General features: G+C 45.8%; 8 protein-coding genes across 8 annotated transcripts; 5 read left to right on the top strand and 3 right to left on the bottom strand.

Moving 5' to 3' along the window:
- Positions 1–377: 377 nt before the first annotated feature.
- Positions 378–776, top strand: MICPUN_55210 (predicted protein; the record flags this gene model as incomplete). Its single annotated transcript, XM_002507553.1, has 2 exons — positions 378–483; positions 542–776. Exons 1-2 carry the CDS (start codon positions 416–418, stop codon positions 774–776), a joined length of 303 nt encoding a protein of 100 aa, XP_002507599.1. The 5' UTR covers positions 378–415.
- MICPUN_55209 (predicted protein) lies at positions 378–3,046 on the bottom strand (the record flags this gene model as incomplete). Its single annotated transcript, XM_002507158.1, has 13 exons — positions 378–481; positions 540–716; positions 782–1,165; positions 1,336–1,410; positions 1,476–1,559; positions 1,594–1,716; positions 1,781–1,828; positions 1,887–2,062; positions 2,103–2,263; positions 2,312–2,511; positions 2,580–2,648; positions 2,699–2,805; positions 2,941–3,046. The coding sequence occupies 11 exons, from the start codon at positions 3,044–3,046 to the stop codon at positions 857–859; spliced, it is 1,458 nt and encodes a 485-aa protein (XP_002507204.1). The 3' UTR covers positions 378–481; positions 540–716; positions 782–856.
- A 1,623-nt stretch (positions 3,047–4,669) lies between these two features.
- On the top strand, positions 4,670–6,071 carry MICPUN_51519 (predicted protein; the record flags this gene model as incomplete). Its single annotated transcript, XM_002507552.1, has 7 exons — positions 4,670–4,802; positions 4,866–4,958; positions 5,024–5,213; positions 5,281–5,351; positions 5,417–5,499; positions 5,563–5,656; positions 5,715–6,071. Exons 1-7 carry the CDS (start codon positions 4,692–4,694, stop codon positions 6,069–6,071), a joined length of 999 nt encoding a protein of 332 aa, XP_002507598.1. The 5' UTR covers positions 4,670–4,691.
- Positions 6,056–8,047, bottom strand: MICPUN_93022 (predicted protein). Its single transcript, XM_002507157.1, has 2 exons — positions 7,686–8,047; positions 6,056–7,586 (listed from the first exon to the last, which is right to left on the bottom strand). Exons 1-2 carry the CDS (start codon positions 8,042–8,044, stop codon positions 6,977–6,979), a joined length of 969 nt encoding a protein of 322 aa, XP_002507203.1. The 5' UTR covers positions 8,045–8,047; the 3' UTR covers positions 6,056–6,976.
- Positions 8,048–9,277: 1,230 nt separating this feature from the next.
- On the top strand, positions 9,278–10,351 carry MICPUN_55206 (predicted protein; the record flags this gene model as incomplete). The annotated part of the gene is made up of 1 exon (XM_002507551.1): positions 9,278–10,351. The coding sequence occupies one exon, from the start codon at positions 9,278–9,280 to the stop codon at positions 10,349–10,351; it is 1,074 nt and encodes a 357-aa protein (XP_002507597.1).
- Positions 10,352–10,842: 491 nt separating this feature from the next.
- Positions 10,843–11,935, top strand: MICPUN_89585 (predicted protein). Its single transcript, XM_002507550.1, has 2 exons — positions 10,843–10,911; positions 11,228–11,935. Exons 1-2 carry the CDS (start codon positions 10,909–10,911, stop codon positions 11,666–11,668), a joined length of 444 nt encoding a protein of 147 aa, XP_002507596.1. The 5' UTR covers positions 10,843–10,908; the 3' UTR covers positions 11,669–11,935.
- Positions 11,936–13,590: 1,655 nt separating this feature from the next.
- On the top strand, positions 13,591–14,103 carry RRF (ribosomal recyclingfactor; the record flags this gene model as incomplete). Its single annotated transcript, XM_002507549.1, has 1 exon — positions 13,591–14,103. One exon carries the CDS (start codon positions 13,591–13,593, stop codon positions 14,101–14,103), a length of 513 nt encoding a protein of 170 aa, XP_002507595.1.
- Positions 14,104–14,339: 236 nt separating this feature from the next.
- MICPUN_93018 (predicted protein) lies at positions 14,340–15,115 on the bottom strand. The gene is made up of 2 exons (XM_002507156.1): positions 15,007–15,115; positions 14,340–14,939 (listed from the first exon to the last, which is right to left on the bottom strand). Exons 1-2 carry the CDS (start codon positions 15,103–15,105, stop codon positions 14,430–14,432), a joined length of 609 nt encoding a protein of 202 aa, XP_002507202.1. The 5' UTR covers positions 15,106–15,115; the 3' UTR covers positions 14,340–14,429.
- Positions 15,116–15,207: the final 92 nt, after the last annotated feature.

The following is a 15,207-nucleotide window of genomic DNA, read 5'->3' as shown; positions in this document are numbered from 1 at the left end:
AAGTTATTTCAGAACTCGTATCTCTGGCTCTGGGGCCGAAGCAGTTGCAGTGCACTGATATCGTAGATCCGACTTTGCCGGACTTATCTCCAGAAAATAAGGTCAATGGGAGTTTGTTCGTAGCCAGTATCAACATAACTTCGGGCCAAGGCGACAGGGGTGTGTCTTGGGGTCATGTGTTGTGCTGGTAAGTGTTACCTTCGTACAATAAATACGGTGTCGAGGTGAAAGAGGAATAATTGGGTTTTCGGCAAATCGTATAAATAACTTTATTTTACCTTACTTCGTTCCTGGTCTATATATGGAATAGTACGGGATATAAGATATGTGGTGAAAAACGAAGGTGAATAAATTCCGGCCCAACATTTTAGCAGCGACCCTGCGCCGCTGTGTAGTGTGCGAACGGGTTCACGCAATGTCGAATGAATACAGACTGAGATGTGATGCTTACGCAGCCTTCGATCAACCTTTTATCCTGTCAAGGTACCTGAATCCTTCTGCTTTTCTCGAGTCTTTGTTGCTGAGAAACCTTCAAATGCAGGGTAGCCGAAATTAGCAGACGCTCTGAAGTACGAGCCGCGATTGCGATACAGAGTCATTGGCGTGCATTCATCGTTCGTAGGAATGTCGGAAAGTTGGTGAGCGCATGCTGTGTGATGCAGAGTGGATTTCGAGGACACCGCGGGCGAAAGAGGGCGCGTAAGCTCGAAGCACGGGTACGACAAAATATTTCGCTCCTCTGTTTAGCCAGAAGCGTTATCACAAGCTTGCCTTAACACAGGCCTCATCGACCTGCCGCGAGCGGTATTTCCGTCAAGCCGCGCTGCAAATACAGAGACGGTGGCGTGGATATGTTTCAAGGAAACGCGTGCATTGTTTTGATGTCAGAAGGCAATATTTGAGTGCTGTTGGGGTTGCTGGTCAACAACTTCTTTCCGGACAGACAAAGGCCTTCGAACATAAGGTCCATATTCAGGTAAGTTGCAAAGTACTTCGAAGTTACGTTGAGTACATATTTCAATTTTTGACGACTAAAGTGGATGAAGTTTTCAGATGGACTATGACGAGCGCACACCATGATGAGCTTTGTCTTGAGGTCACCGACTACCCGTACCATACCAACACTTGCAGAGGCAGTGACCTTCGCAACAGGTCTTGAGACGTGCTTGAAGGATGAAAACGTCGCTGATATTCATTTCAGCGATTCAGATACGAATGCTGGGATAGCAGCGACCGCAACTGAAATGCTTCTGCTAACACAACTTCCACCTGGACAACATTTTTAAGTATTTTCCAGTCGGTCCCCTCAGGACAATTCACGGCATTTTTGCATACCTCGGTAGTTTTCCAAGATACACTGGGAGGTTGTTGTAGAAATGAGATCACATCGTGAAACTTTTTCGCTTTCAACTGGCGAAGAAAGATGATGTCAATGAAGATTCTACATAGCCCATTTGAAAGAAGCATTTGAGGACCTGTTCAGCCCAGCGAAGCAAAAGTGCTGTGCACAGGTATGCCAAAAAGTCACTAAGATTATCGCCCTCAGAAATATATGTGTCCTACCAGATGGAAATAGAGTTGACTAAGTATAACGAAGAAGATGGGAAATGAGAAAGCATTATAACTCGCCATCGCGCGGGGAGATGTCATGCCGGAGAACTCGCGAAGAAGCAAGCAAGTCGCCCATCGGAATGCAAAATGAAAGATGTCAACACCCTGTTAGGTTGTCATAAGACATCGCAAGGAATTCAATGCGCATTTTCAGCTTTAAGATATATACCTCTCTCGCAAGATGCTCGAAAAGCGCTCTGTCAAGGCGACTGACAAGCTTTTAATAAATGGAGAAGGTGAGGAGAGATGCACTGGAAAGTAAGAGAAAATCGGACCTCGTTCACCCTGTGACAAACTCTTTGTATCCCAGGTTGTGAGCAAGTGAAATGATCTTGCACAGTGTCTAGAACCTTGCAGAGACACCAATAACAGTCTGCTTCAACATTATCGAGCAATGTCTCATCGTTTGCTCTCGTTAGACTTTTTCCGCTCTGGATTTCAGATGAGAACACTGTGAAAGTTGAATAAGCACTGTTGAAGTACAAAGGTACCTTCGTAATTGTTTTGGCTTGTTTTCGCACCTGAGAAGAATGGTGTCACAAGATCAGTCATTCCTTGGACATATGATGTCGCGGGGTTGCGAATCGCCCGAATGAACAGAACACGTTCGATAGCCCTTAGGAACAAATATATCACGCGGAGGGGGGACAGACTTGTCGATGCACGGCATAAGCGGATATTCGATGCACAGAAAACTCACATTTTGATCCTCTCGTTGTGCAGTAGGTTTCTTAAACTATCCGTACGAGGTATATCTATCTGTATTTGGTCGAGAATATCCAGCTCGTCCGCATTCATCACCCTGTTGCTCTCGAAGTATTCTGCTGAAAACGAATGATACTCTGCGCGCTTGCGAAGTAGAGTCTCTTGGTGTCGCTGGAAAGTTGGTGGAATGTAGCCCTGTCAAAAAATAAGGATTAAAAATCTGAGCGCGTTTATCATTTCCAATCATGGTTTGCGTGGCTCACCAGCGATATTTTCCAGCAAAGTGGCCTGAGATGTGAAGGGCAGCCACTCCAGAGAGAGCCCCTCAATTTCTGAACTTTTCGTTTTGAGCGAAACATCGTAAAAGAGGAACAGTCTATACCTTCAGATCAACACTCGAGCTTTTCAAAATAAGCGTGAAAAGTTCTTCCCGAGAACCGGTGCGAACGGAGCTCAGATGGCCGAGGTATCCCGGAGGTTGTTCCTCGTCTACATACGTCAAACTGAACGTTCAGTGGAGTAACGCCGGATTCGAGGTTTTTAACGTAACAATGAAAGTATTCCCAGTGAATTGAACAAGAAAAAAATGGATTCTTAAGAAATGAAGAGAGCCCAAGATTCTACCTCCGCAGATGGACTTGGCCACGTGTTTAATTCTGCTTAGCCGAGTGCTACGCGGAAAATCGATCACTTGACTTTTGAGACAGACCCGGGCTGCTGTAGCTGACATGGTCGGCCCGAAGAGTGGAGTGAGACCACCTATCAAGGCGCGAATGCAAAAGCCGTCGCTCGAAAATGTTTATGAATGCATTTGTTTGGTGTTATTATTTATTGCTTGCTTGAAATATTATTTTTAGCTTTATTTAGTATATATCATAATTTTATAGTATTATTATGATGTGTTATATACACAATACATGTGCGTGTGATAGTCGTGCGTGCGTGTATCTATACGTTCGTAATAGTATATATATATATACCGTGTTTGCCCATGCGTGCGTTATAATTATTCAGCATTTATTACTCTTTAGTCTTTTTTAGATTTTTAGGTACGTTTTTAGTATGTTTTGAGCACGTTTTTAGTGTTTCGTAAAACAAGTTTCGTACCGAAGGTAATTATGAAACACTAATAAATTGAAATTACGAAACACTAAATTCGCCGAATATCGATCTCCGTCATCTGAAATCATAACATAGATGGCGAATTTAGTATGCTAAAAACATGCTAAAAACATGCTAAAATCTAGTACGAAGGTAATAAGTGCCTTCGAAGGTACGAAGGTACGAAGGTATGTTTTTATTGGTAGACTATTCTATACCTTCGTTCGTATGGATAGGATACTTCATTATTTGGCTTAGTGATTAATATATGCGTACGACCTGCGTACGTATGTAATAATATAATAATAATAATAATAAGCAAGCAATTAGCGCGCAAGCTTAATATAACTTTATTTTATTATTTATATATTACCTTCGTTCGTTCGTTCGAACGAAGGTCCGATTCGTTCGTTCGAACGAAGGTCCGATTCGTTCGTTCGAACGAAGGTCCGATTCGTTCCTTCGTACCTTCGAAGGTAACAAGCAAGTGCACTGAATTATTTCCTTCGTTCGAAGCGAACGAAGGTGAAAGGTCCTGAAAGTAAAATACAAGTACGAATGAAGCTAATAATAAGTATATTAAATAAGCTTTATTTATTTGTTCATTCGTACGGTATAGAATAGTTGTTTGTAGAAATAAGACGCGACTGTATGTCTTCACGCCTGTATCCTGCCTGTTTGATATCGTGTGTACATCTCAAATAACCGATCAACCAGCGCATCCCCTTGACACGCGACCGAACATTTCGTAGAAACCCGACCAGATTTGTCGCTGCCTGTGCTGTTTATTCCGTTTCTTGTTTGCCACACGGTGAAAGGACATTCTACGGCTGCTATTAAATAATGAAATTTGACAACGACGAGCTCGTCGAGGTGCGCTACTGGGCAATAGATATATCCATCGCGTCGCGAGCCAGATCACTAGCATGCGTTTGGTTCCTGTCCTCTGACACGTGTCCATCGGATTCGACCTACTGATATCCATGATGACCATAGACTTTTAAGGCGTTTGTGGGGAAAACTTTGCCGGGAAGGAGATATTGTTGGCGGCTTTCCCGGTATCAAAACAACGTGAAAATATACGAAGAGATTCAAGTTGAGCGTTTGCCCGCATGCCAGGGAGAGCAATCGTCTCTTGGATTAAAGGTGCGGAGAGCTATTTGCATCACTTCGCAAATGCGTTGACTAAACTACAAGAATTGCTTTCTCCGAAATGACACACACAGGCCGTGGGCTTAATATACTCTCATCCCGATGTCATTTTCGACCATTTGATGAGTCTTGATAAATCACGAACGACGTGGGATAGTGAATTCATCAATGGTTCGGTGGTTGAGAGCGTTGGTGAATTCGATGAGTTGGTTGAAATAAAGATGAAGAACCCGGTGAGCACTCTTTTTTTTGGATTTGCCCAACCCTTTTCGCCAGATAAACTCTTTGATCTACAGTTCACCATACAAAATCTTCGGCTCAAACGAAGTTGGATCAGAGATCGAGACGGTGGATTTACCATCGCACTCGCCAATGTCGTAGACGCAAATGTGTGCAGGCGCTTTGTATTGTCCACTGCTAAAAAGTACTCATGCAACTAAGCGTATATTTTCAGTCTTCGACAGGTGAACCAGAAGGCCTTTTTGCGGGTTGGAAAGTCGCCCGGATAACGCCATCACGTATGCACGACGGGTCCGCACTTCCACGCTCTCGGCACACATTAGCTAGACCTTGCTGTTTAGTCACAGAAGCATCGAGGATTCACCCCTGCGGCAGACAAAAAATAAATTTTGGAAAAATGGCCGGTGAGCTTCACCACTTCCAGAATTTACGGTATGTGGCTATTTCAGATAACAGTAACGCATCAAGCAGATTTGGAAGAAGAATTGTTGGTCTCGCGATTAAGTGCTCTAAAGCAATTCTGCGAGTACGCCATGGATATGGTGCGAGTCAGAATGTCCCACTTGAAAACACTGGGATTCTAAAATGCGAACTGTGCTGTCCACAGGAAGCGAATAGGACTCGGTCTGCCGTGGATATCACAGCTGCTGAAATGGTAGCTCGCGAGCACGGCGACTCTGCAGCAAACAAGTGCGTCGCGTGAATATTCGAAATGAGTGGGACACGTATAAATGTTGTCTTTGTCGGGCTTAGGGGATATCGTTGCTATGCGCCATCATCTGGATGTGCCTTTAATTTGTGCGACTCTCAGGGTAAAAACTCCGTACAAGAAGGCTCTCTTGGAAAAGTACGTTCCCACAACGGCCTTGGTTGATTTGCCATTCTTGATCAAATGATGATTACAGGGGAAATGGCCATTCGAAACAGGAATAAAATCGACAAACTGCTGGTGCTCCCCGGATGGAGATGGCTTTCGAGTCCGTGGTTCGAACTACCTGCACGATGGGAAGAAAGTGCCGGCGGGACAGCCCCTTGCAAAGTTGTTTGCAGTTGACTGGTTTGTTGATTATAAGCGCATGGATGACGTTTGTTCGAGGCCTGCAGGGACATGCCAGCGATACCTATTGGTTGTTGATTTGTTCCGTTTCCTCTTCTTCAAAAATAACATGGCACTTCTGTCCAGGGAACAAAATGTGGATCAAACACCTCTTTTGTGTTCGCTGTCAATATACAAGTGCCGGGTGTTCGCCATTTCTCGATAATATATTATTATGTCCTCGCGGCCCCTGTGGATGCGGTAATCGCCTACTGGAGCTAATCTGTTCTTTCGATTACAAATTCCAAACGAACAGGATTCCCTGCTTGGTCGCTTCATACATGGCAACGATCATTTTCGAAATTCTCGTCTGAAGCTCATCCCCAGAGTCGCCCTGGTAATATCACGCGTTTTTGCATTTCCTTTCAGATCTTAGGACGCCATGCGTCAGGGACCTTGGGTCGTCCAACGTGCCGTTGGTACCAAGCCCTTGATAGTGGGCAGGGCTTTGAAGGTATCAAGTTCAAAGTTTCCACCTACCAGGATAAGTTGCGAATTTGAATTTTTTTTTGCAGGTTACATATCATTCATCGCAACATTACATGGAAGTGGACATTGACATAGGCAGTAGCACCGTCGCCAACAACATCGTCCGATTCGTGCTTGGGTACGCTTGTTCTCCAAAAGTTTGGCAAGATATTTCTCATCGCTGATGACATGTTCTGGGGATCGGCAGATATGTTCGCACACTCGTCGTCGACATGTGCTTCTTAATCGAAGGAAAACGAGTTGACGAGTTGCCGGTGCGCGTGTTGCATCCCTTGAATCGATATATTACGAACGATTTCATCTCCAGGAACGACTGATAGGTACTTCACGGGTAGCGCACCTCGAGCCGGAGTCTGCAGTTGCACCTCCGCCAGTGGCGTAGAATGAACTAGAAAGACACGACAAGACAGAGGGTTCCGTTCAGACCTCATTCGAAAGGGGACATTGGACTCTTTATGAGCATGCATCTTGAAGCTCTCGACGAATCAGTTACGACGCCTCTGTAGTACCAGCAGTGTTTCCCCCCGCATGTTTGTGTGCGCAAGAAAACTATTTTCATTTTCGGCACGCACCATTCCCACCTCACCGATTGAGCGTGCAAAGAAACACTGTAGACTTTATGATGCTCAACGCCGCATCTTTCGCATGTTCAACAGCAACCCTGGCGCCGTCGCATTTGACGCGAGCTTTCGTTTTGACGCTAGTTTTCCATCCTCGTGTCCTGCCGATTCCTGTGACAAAGTCCCAAGCTTTTCCAGGGATCAGTAAGTCGGCGGAGTCCATCTTGATCTTCAAGTCAAGAAGCTGGCCGGTGATAAAGGGTTTGTTGCTCAGTAACGGGGAAGATGCGATCGTCCCCGACCAGTAACGGTTGCACAGCGCATCAAGCATGATGGAAAGAATATTCGTTTGGAAGAAATGCACGCTCAGAGAATAGTAACGGCTTGAATGAACTCCATAGTCCTCGATCTTGCTTTTCGGAATTGTCTGATACTTTGGTTGTGCTGATATTGGGGGGTTGTATCCAGGCGGGTAGGTTCGAAACGATCCTATTTCAACCGTCCCAGTCGCACAAGTGCGCACAGGATCGATAACGATTGCAAGGAAAGGTTCTGTGTACTGTTGATTCAGCATCTGGGTTGAGCAGTCAATTCCTGACATCCAACATCCATACCCAGGGTGACTATGGTACCTTTAATTAATGTCGAGCACGACCAAGTATCATGAAAAAAGAACATAAAAGATGGCGAGTGACAAGTGTCCAGTCTCCTGTCAAGGGTTAACATCTTACCAACCAATCACGTACTCTCGACGACCAGCAAGCCTACTGGTTTGCACGAACTCCACCATGTATTCATAGGCCTCAGCTTGCGCATTAACGCGAGTCTCTGTACCCTCAACTGGAAGAGGAAATGTATCCAGTACGATAAACGCGTCGCCAATAGTTTTGCCCTGCAGCATCCCCATTACTTCAAGGCTCGAGCCCGACCGGCAATGGAGCGTCATCTTAAATAAGGCAAGCGCCGATACTCGGACTTGCTTGAAAAAGTGCGGGTTGCGAAGCCATAGTTTCTGCTGTTGGATAGCTATCTGTTGTGTATCGTCGTATCTGTGGATGGCGGCATCTTCCGAGCTGAGGCCTCGGACCATGGACCTTCAGCGCGCCTTAAATTTTGAAGAGTTCGCAAATAAAGAAACCAATCGGCGTCCATATATATATATATGATCTTATGATAGTGCATGTGTATATGTACTCGTAATAATATGTTAAGTCCATATATTCAGTTATTACCGAACGAAGTATTCTGTCTGAATTCGACCAGCAGGTGGGACACTTTACCACTGCATCTTTTCATATATGGATTCGTGCGTGGTAAACACGCACCTAGTTTCTCAAAAATATAAAATCAGATTTATTATGAGAAGGAAACAATATATATACCTTCGTAATAATAATAAAAATCTCCAAAGGTCGAACCGTTCGTCAGTGCGAGTGATGGTGTGGTGTACTCGCTCGTCCTGTGGGTGGTCGGCATAGCCGCGGAGGCATGCGTGTATACGTACATATACACGATACTGTCGTACGTATGTATGTACGTAGTTTAACATCGTTCGCCGATCTTATGTTCGTTCGCCGATCTTACACGACCCCAACTTCCAAAATGTAACAATCACCTGGTATCGTTTTTCAAGGTCGAAGGTCTATCCGTTCCATACATTGTCGACATTTTTGACACCATTAAATCAAGAACGATGGTCTAGCGCTACTTATAGTTGTCAACATTTTTGAATTTTTAGCTCGAGAACCTTGAGTCCGCGTCCCATATAGTTGTCACAAAATGTTTCCTCATATAAACGGGTATTTAAATAGGTTTTGATATTTACATTATTTACATATTATAAATATACGTACACACACAATCATACACATACATACCTCGGGGGCTATGCCGACCACCCAGAGGACGAATTTTCAAACCACACGATCACACAGACGATTCGACCTTTGGAGAATTTTTATTATTTATATGAATTTATCAATAATTTATCCATAGATCCATATATATATCTCTTGTCAAAATTCAATTTGAAACTGGAATCCTGTCGCCATCACTGACGTCCCTGCTGTGAGAGACACCCATACAATAAATATATCTTCGAAGGTATACTATTTGTATGCCATGATATGTACCTTCGAAGGTAATAATTAAAAAAGCGTGCATTTATCCTTCATGGACACAGACATTTTCAGTCCACCAGCGAAGTGTTAGTTGGCTCTTGAGGCGTGCATTCGAAGCTTGGTTGTCGTGCAGCTACCTTCGTCGCTCGCTCCTGACCTACTTTCCGAAGGTTCGCCGTTTACAACTGCGTCACACGAATTTCATGCAGTATTTCTTGCTTCACTTGCTGCTAGTATGCTTGTTTCTGGGCTCCGCGGCACAATCAGTGCAGGTTATGCAAAAGGCCGACCGCGCGCACACAGCCGCTCAGTTGTTTGTCGATGGCAAGGACGTGTTTGGACGCGATCTACATTGCCGAACTTGCCACGTGTTGCTGAGTAATCTCAACGCCCGGCTTCTGCCGCTGCTTAAGAAAATGAAGGCAAAAGAGGGCAGACGGGTGAACGGAAACGATGCAGCATCGCGGCGTTTTGATTATGGACTGTACGAGGAAGTCATCGAGTCATATGTGCAAGGCGCTTGTAGGATGAATGAGCTCTGGCATAAGAGAGACTTACGTAGACAATGCGAAATTATTCTAGACGACCACGGCGAGGAGGTTGCCTTCGCTTTCACAAGATGGCTCGAAACGGACATGTCTGAGGAAGGAGGGCCAAAAACCACGGACTGGTCGTGGAATTGGGAAGTTTGCTACAAAGCCACGCATAGCTGCAGTGAAGAGCTTTCCATGCATAGTATTGCTGAATTTGCCGACGATGGGAGCGGCGAAGCAGAACGTAAATACAGAAGTGAGCCCGTTCCTCCAAAAAACAGCAAGAAATACGGGCTTTTTCATGCCGTCGCAAGTAATTTTTATGAGGTTTTCATCGATAACGCTGATGAAGACTCCGTCGTTTACGTCGCTTTTCCAAAGTCCAGACGGGCGTTCCACCAATCGTTGATGCCAGCTCTGAATAAGGTTCAGGAACTTTTCGATAATAATCCTAAGACGAGAGGTTGGTTAAAGATCGGAATCGTTGATGCAGAACTTAACGATATCCCACCTCCATATGGCAGCGGCCAAACTCAACCGACATTATCGGTTTACGCAGCGGGCATCAAGAACTGGCCTAGGTATATATCTGATGATAACGAAGGAATGCTGACTGTGCATGATTTGCTGCAGTTCTTTATGAATACATGTTCTAAACGCGTCAGCGAAAGATCACGTGTTCTGTTAAATGAGCTGTCTTATGAGATCTTACATCACAGAGTATGGGATCACGACGAAATATGAGATCGGAAGAAAGGGCACAAATGCCTCGACCTGTGCTCGAAAACGAATCGATGCAGCTCGAGCCGCAGCGGCGCGCGCGTGGACAGTTTCTGATGCCTGATTTTTGCACGTGGCCTTGTGGCCTGTTTCCATAATTTATTCTAAAAGTTATGATACTCATATGATATCTATGATATTTGCACAATAATAAATAATACCTTCGTAAATAACTATCCATTCGGAAAATGAAACACGAGCCAATGGAAAAATACATGACAAAAATTTGCCAGCAGGCTTATTACGTCTTATTATTTTATACTATTATTATTAGCTAATAATCATTACTATACGAAGGTATTATTGATCATCATAACTTTTACGTACTTGTTTTTGTTGATTGATTGAAGAACGAAGCCTTTTGAATATTTTGATACCCGCGGAAATCGCGTTGATTTTCAGCATATTTTTCTTCTTAAGGGCAGAGAAGATCAGTCGAAAAGCACAGGCAGCCGCAGCAGCCACGGTGATCCATCAAGTCAGCCCCCGGCGCCTCACAAACTTAAATAGCTCCGCGCAACATGGTACGCCGATATTCTCGTCATCAGCGCGCGTACCCGAGCCATCTCTTTTGTCGCTATGGAGGTCGAAATCATAACGTCTATGCTAGGGTTTTCCTGCACCCGGGCCTAGGTCGCCTCACTGGCCGTCGTCCAGGTTAAACAGCTTTCGACCCTTAAATAGGCGCGCCGTGCTCATCGAGTGTCGCTTCAACGCGGAGCTCTTATGTCTACACATCGGTCGTTTTCCGGACAAACTCGGTTTGGGATTTGTCTCGGGAAATGCAGACACTTTCGCCGATAGCTAACCAGCCCCAAACCGCCCGTAACCTGTGTTTAGAGTGAAGAAGATGCTCTTATTGCCGCGGCACCGAAGAAGCGTACGTTCCGAAAATTCAGTTACCGTGGCGTCGATCTCGATCAGCTTCTGGATATGAAGACCGAGGCTCTGGTAGACTTATTCCGCGCACGCATCCGTCGCCGCTTTAAGCGCGGCCTAACCAGGAAGCCCATGAAGCTCGTCAAAAAGCTCCGCAAGGCAAAGAAAGAAGCCAGTGGCGGCGAGAAGCCCGAGACGGTGCGCACGCATCTGCGCAATATGGTCATTGTTCCCGAGATGATCGGCTCTGTTGTCGGTGTATATAACGGCAAGGTTTTCAATACGGTGGAGATAAAGCCTGAGATGGTCGGTACCTATCTTGGCGAATATTCCATCACCTACAGACCTGTGTCTCATGGCCGTGCCGGCCTCGCAGGCGGGAAATTCATTCCGCTTAAATGATTTTGATGTCTGCTCCGACTTTTCTAAAATGATGAAAGAAACAGATAGTCACTTCAATTGTTATGCCCTGTCGGCGGACTCTTCAGACGAGTCGTTGCATGATTCTTCGTTCCCAACGCTTTGGTTTTTTTTTCTCGGCAGGGTTTTGCTCTCAGAGCGTTTTCATCAGTCGTACCTGACCTGCTAGCTAGCCGGAATAGAGGGATTTCCCCCGCGGGCTTCTTATTTTTCGACATTTTAAATATTATTTTTAACACTTTCGAAACTATCATGATGGTGCCTGAATCTATTTATTGCCCTTTATTCGCGTTTTGAAACCTTGCTTATTTTATCTGATCACCTTAACAGTATATTTTATATACCTTCGTAATAGTTAATAATCATATTCTTACGACCTATCGGACCTAAATGATGTATATATCTTCGTTCGGTGTCTGGAATGGAACCAAATTGTTCGATAGAAATTGAAGCGATACAGAAATACAGAAATATACGTGAAATATTATAATATGTGACCGGACGCAGGAGAAGTGACCGGCATCGGACGGATCGACGAGCGACGCCGCGCCCCGACGAGCGACGACCGCGCGTGCGCACCGCGCCGCGCGACGCGGCTATGCCGACCACCTGGGGACGGGCGCATGTCGCCTCTCGTGGAAACCGCGTGCACACCACAGACCGTAGCTTACGTGTCGTTTTGAAAATCCGTTTAAACGGATACCCGTTCTCAGTCCTATCAGTGGTATATATGTAGGATAATTTGGGACGAGGAACGCCAGTGACGAACGAAGTCACATGGAGTACCCCATCAAAAGTTAGTTATAATTATAGGCACTATTAGAATAGAGCTGGCTATCTACATTATTATTGGCTAGCTAGTAGCTCTAGCTAGCTAGCTAGCTAGCTAGCTAGCTACTTGCCAGCTAGCTCTAGCTACTAGCTAGCTAGCTAGCCAGCTAGTTGGCTCGTGGCTACGCGACTACGTATGACTACTTTGTAGTCATACGTAGTCGTCTCGCCGGAGCACTAATAGGGGGTTCGGCAAATACTACGGCAATCGTAATTAGAGCGCAACCATGTAGGCATGTCGGCCATTCCATCGCGCGAGGAATTAACTCAAGAAACTTCATATAAAATCGAGGGTCTAAATGTATCGGTCACTCGCGAGGCGCGCGTCAGCCGCTCGGGCGATTCTGATCGTGAACGTCGCGTCGCTTCACTCTCCGCGACCAGCGGCGTAGGTTGTACCGTCAAAGTTTGTCGCGAAACGCGGCGAGCGTGACGGCAGCGGCGCGCGCAAGCGGAACCACAACCAGACTATTTGCCTATTGTGCTACGTGAGGACGGCAATTGACGGTCTATTCTTGAGTTATGAGGCGACTACATATGACTACGATAGACTACATACGAAATCAATTCGTAGTCGTTAACCACGAGCCAAGCTAGCTAACACTTAGCTACAGCTAGCTAGCTAGCTAGTACGAAGGTAGTAGCTAGATTTAGCTAGTTGCCTGGTCTCAGCGTGCGAAATAGGCTCGCCACGAATCCAGGATACTCCGACATGTACACCTTGTCATTTCCTCGAATTGGCTTACACCGCGCGATGGTAACCTGTCTGTGGTGCCGTTTTGAAAATCATTTCGACTTTCTTTGATTACTTTGGTTTGTTTCCCTGTGGTTGACACGTCACTCATTTTCCGCTCTCAGGAGCAGCAAGCGGGACGACTCGGTAACGCGGGATGTTTGCGTGTGTGTAGAACACCTTCGGGCAACAATTTAAAAAGGCAAGCGAGTCATGTCTTTTATCGGGCGTTGATGAATTTCAGCTAACTTTGCGCCCGTCCATCAGGTGCAACTTAGTAACTCGAGTTGCTTCCGAAGACTTCGATCCTGCGCAGATTGAGCATGACGCGTTCGAACGAATGGAGAAAACTATCGAGACTGTCCGTGAAAAATTCAACACCGTGCGCACTGGGCGCGCAAGTCCGAAAATTCTTAATCGCATAAACGTCGACTACTATGGAACCTTAGCTCCTTTGATCACGATCGCCAATGCCTCCACTCCTGATTCACAGACGATTGTCATTCAACCTTTTGACAGAACCATAATCAACGACATTGAAAGGGCCATCATGTTAAGCGACCTTGGTCTCAATCCTTCCAACGACGGAGCATGCATTCGTCTAAGCATTCCTCCTCTCACTGCTGAACGAAGACAAGAGCTAGCAAAGCTTGTGTCGAAACTTGGGGAAGAAGGGAAGGTTGCACTGCGTAATGTAAGAAGGGATGCCATGAAATCGATTGGTAAAGTCGAAGGAGTGTCGGAAGACGATGTCAAGTCGCTTGAAGAAGCAATAGACACACTGACCTCGGACTTTGTCCGAAAGGTGGGAGAACTTGTGAAGGAGAAAGAAGACGATATTTTCAAAGTCTAAACTCCGGACTTTGACTTCTTTCAGAGGAAAAATATGCTTGCCAAACTTCCCACGTGAAGCAGGCCCGCTGTGTCTAGAATATTCTTCCTTGTCAAAAGTTTAGCACAAAGTTTTGATCCCGATTTGCTCTGGAGAAATTCGCCGAACACAAAAGCTGGACATGAACGATTACCCGGAATCGTGCGGCGTGGATCGCTCGCTTGCACTAAAATGGTCTCATGGTTGCGCTCCAAAATGAAGTTGCACTAACAGTTTATATAAATATATACGTATCTGCCCGAAAAAAGCTGCTTGATGCCTCCTCTGCCCGTCGCAGATTGATCCTATCAGAATGCTTTCTGGCGCGCGAGCAGGAGGGTCCACGAAAATGCAACGCCCATGAAGCATAGCCAGCCGCCCACGCCGTACCAGAAATCAGCTGTTACTTTCCTGTCATCCAGCACAACACCTTTGGTGCTTTTTTGGACATTTTTAGAAGCTTCGTGGTAGATTTGTTGCTCCGCGAGCTGCCGTTGTAGCTCGGCATGGAGGCCAGGTGCTTTGTCTGTCATTTCGAGCGCCTTTCTGTAGATTTCGTTGGTAGGTTCCTCGTTCAAGGCGCGCTGGAAGCAGGTTTTTGCTTCGTCGAAATGACTGCAAGCCTTCTGTGCTTCCTGAAATAAAAATCCCTGCGACGTCAACGCGTTCCCCAAGCACCATAGAGCATCGTGCTTTTTCGGCTCGATATCGAGCGCGGCCTGAAATTTCGCTATTGCGAGCTCTATCATTTCAACGGCTTCCTTTCCTTGCTTAAAGTGCGCAAGCTCAAGCAAAGCACCGCCCCATCGAGTGAGCACCTGAATCAGAGGTTGAAGTCAGTATCATGTTCTTGAAGCGGCGAGCAAAGGGTTCACCCAGAGGTACCTGTGGGTCCAACGGGTTTTCCTTATGATCTAGCTCCGCGCGCTGACGAGCTTCCTCAAAAAATATCATGCGCTCGAGTTCATCTCTCGGAAGCTCCATGGGTCGCGTTTGCTATATTTTTTGGGCGCGACGGACGGAATATGATACTAGACTTAATACATGACACAATGACACTATGTATGTATGTGTGACACGAAATGA

Source organism: Micromonas commoda, chromosome 1 (assembly GCF_000090985.2).
Source record: "Micromonas commoda chromosome 1, complete sequence".
Lineage (NCBI taxonomy): Eukaryota > Viridiplantae > Chlorophyta > Mamiellophyceae > Mamiellales > Mamiellaceae > Micromonas > Micromonas commoda.
The sequence above is the reverse complement of the archived record's forward strand: the minus strand, read 5'-3'. Positions and strand labels throughout refer to the sequence as shown.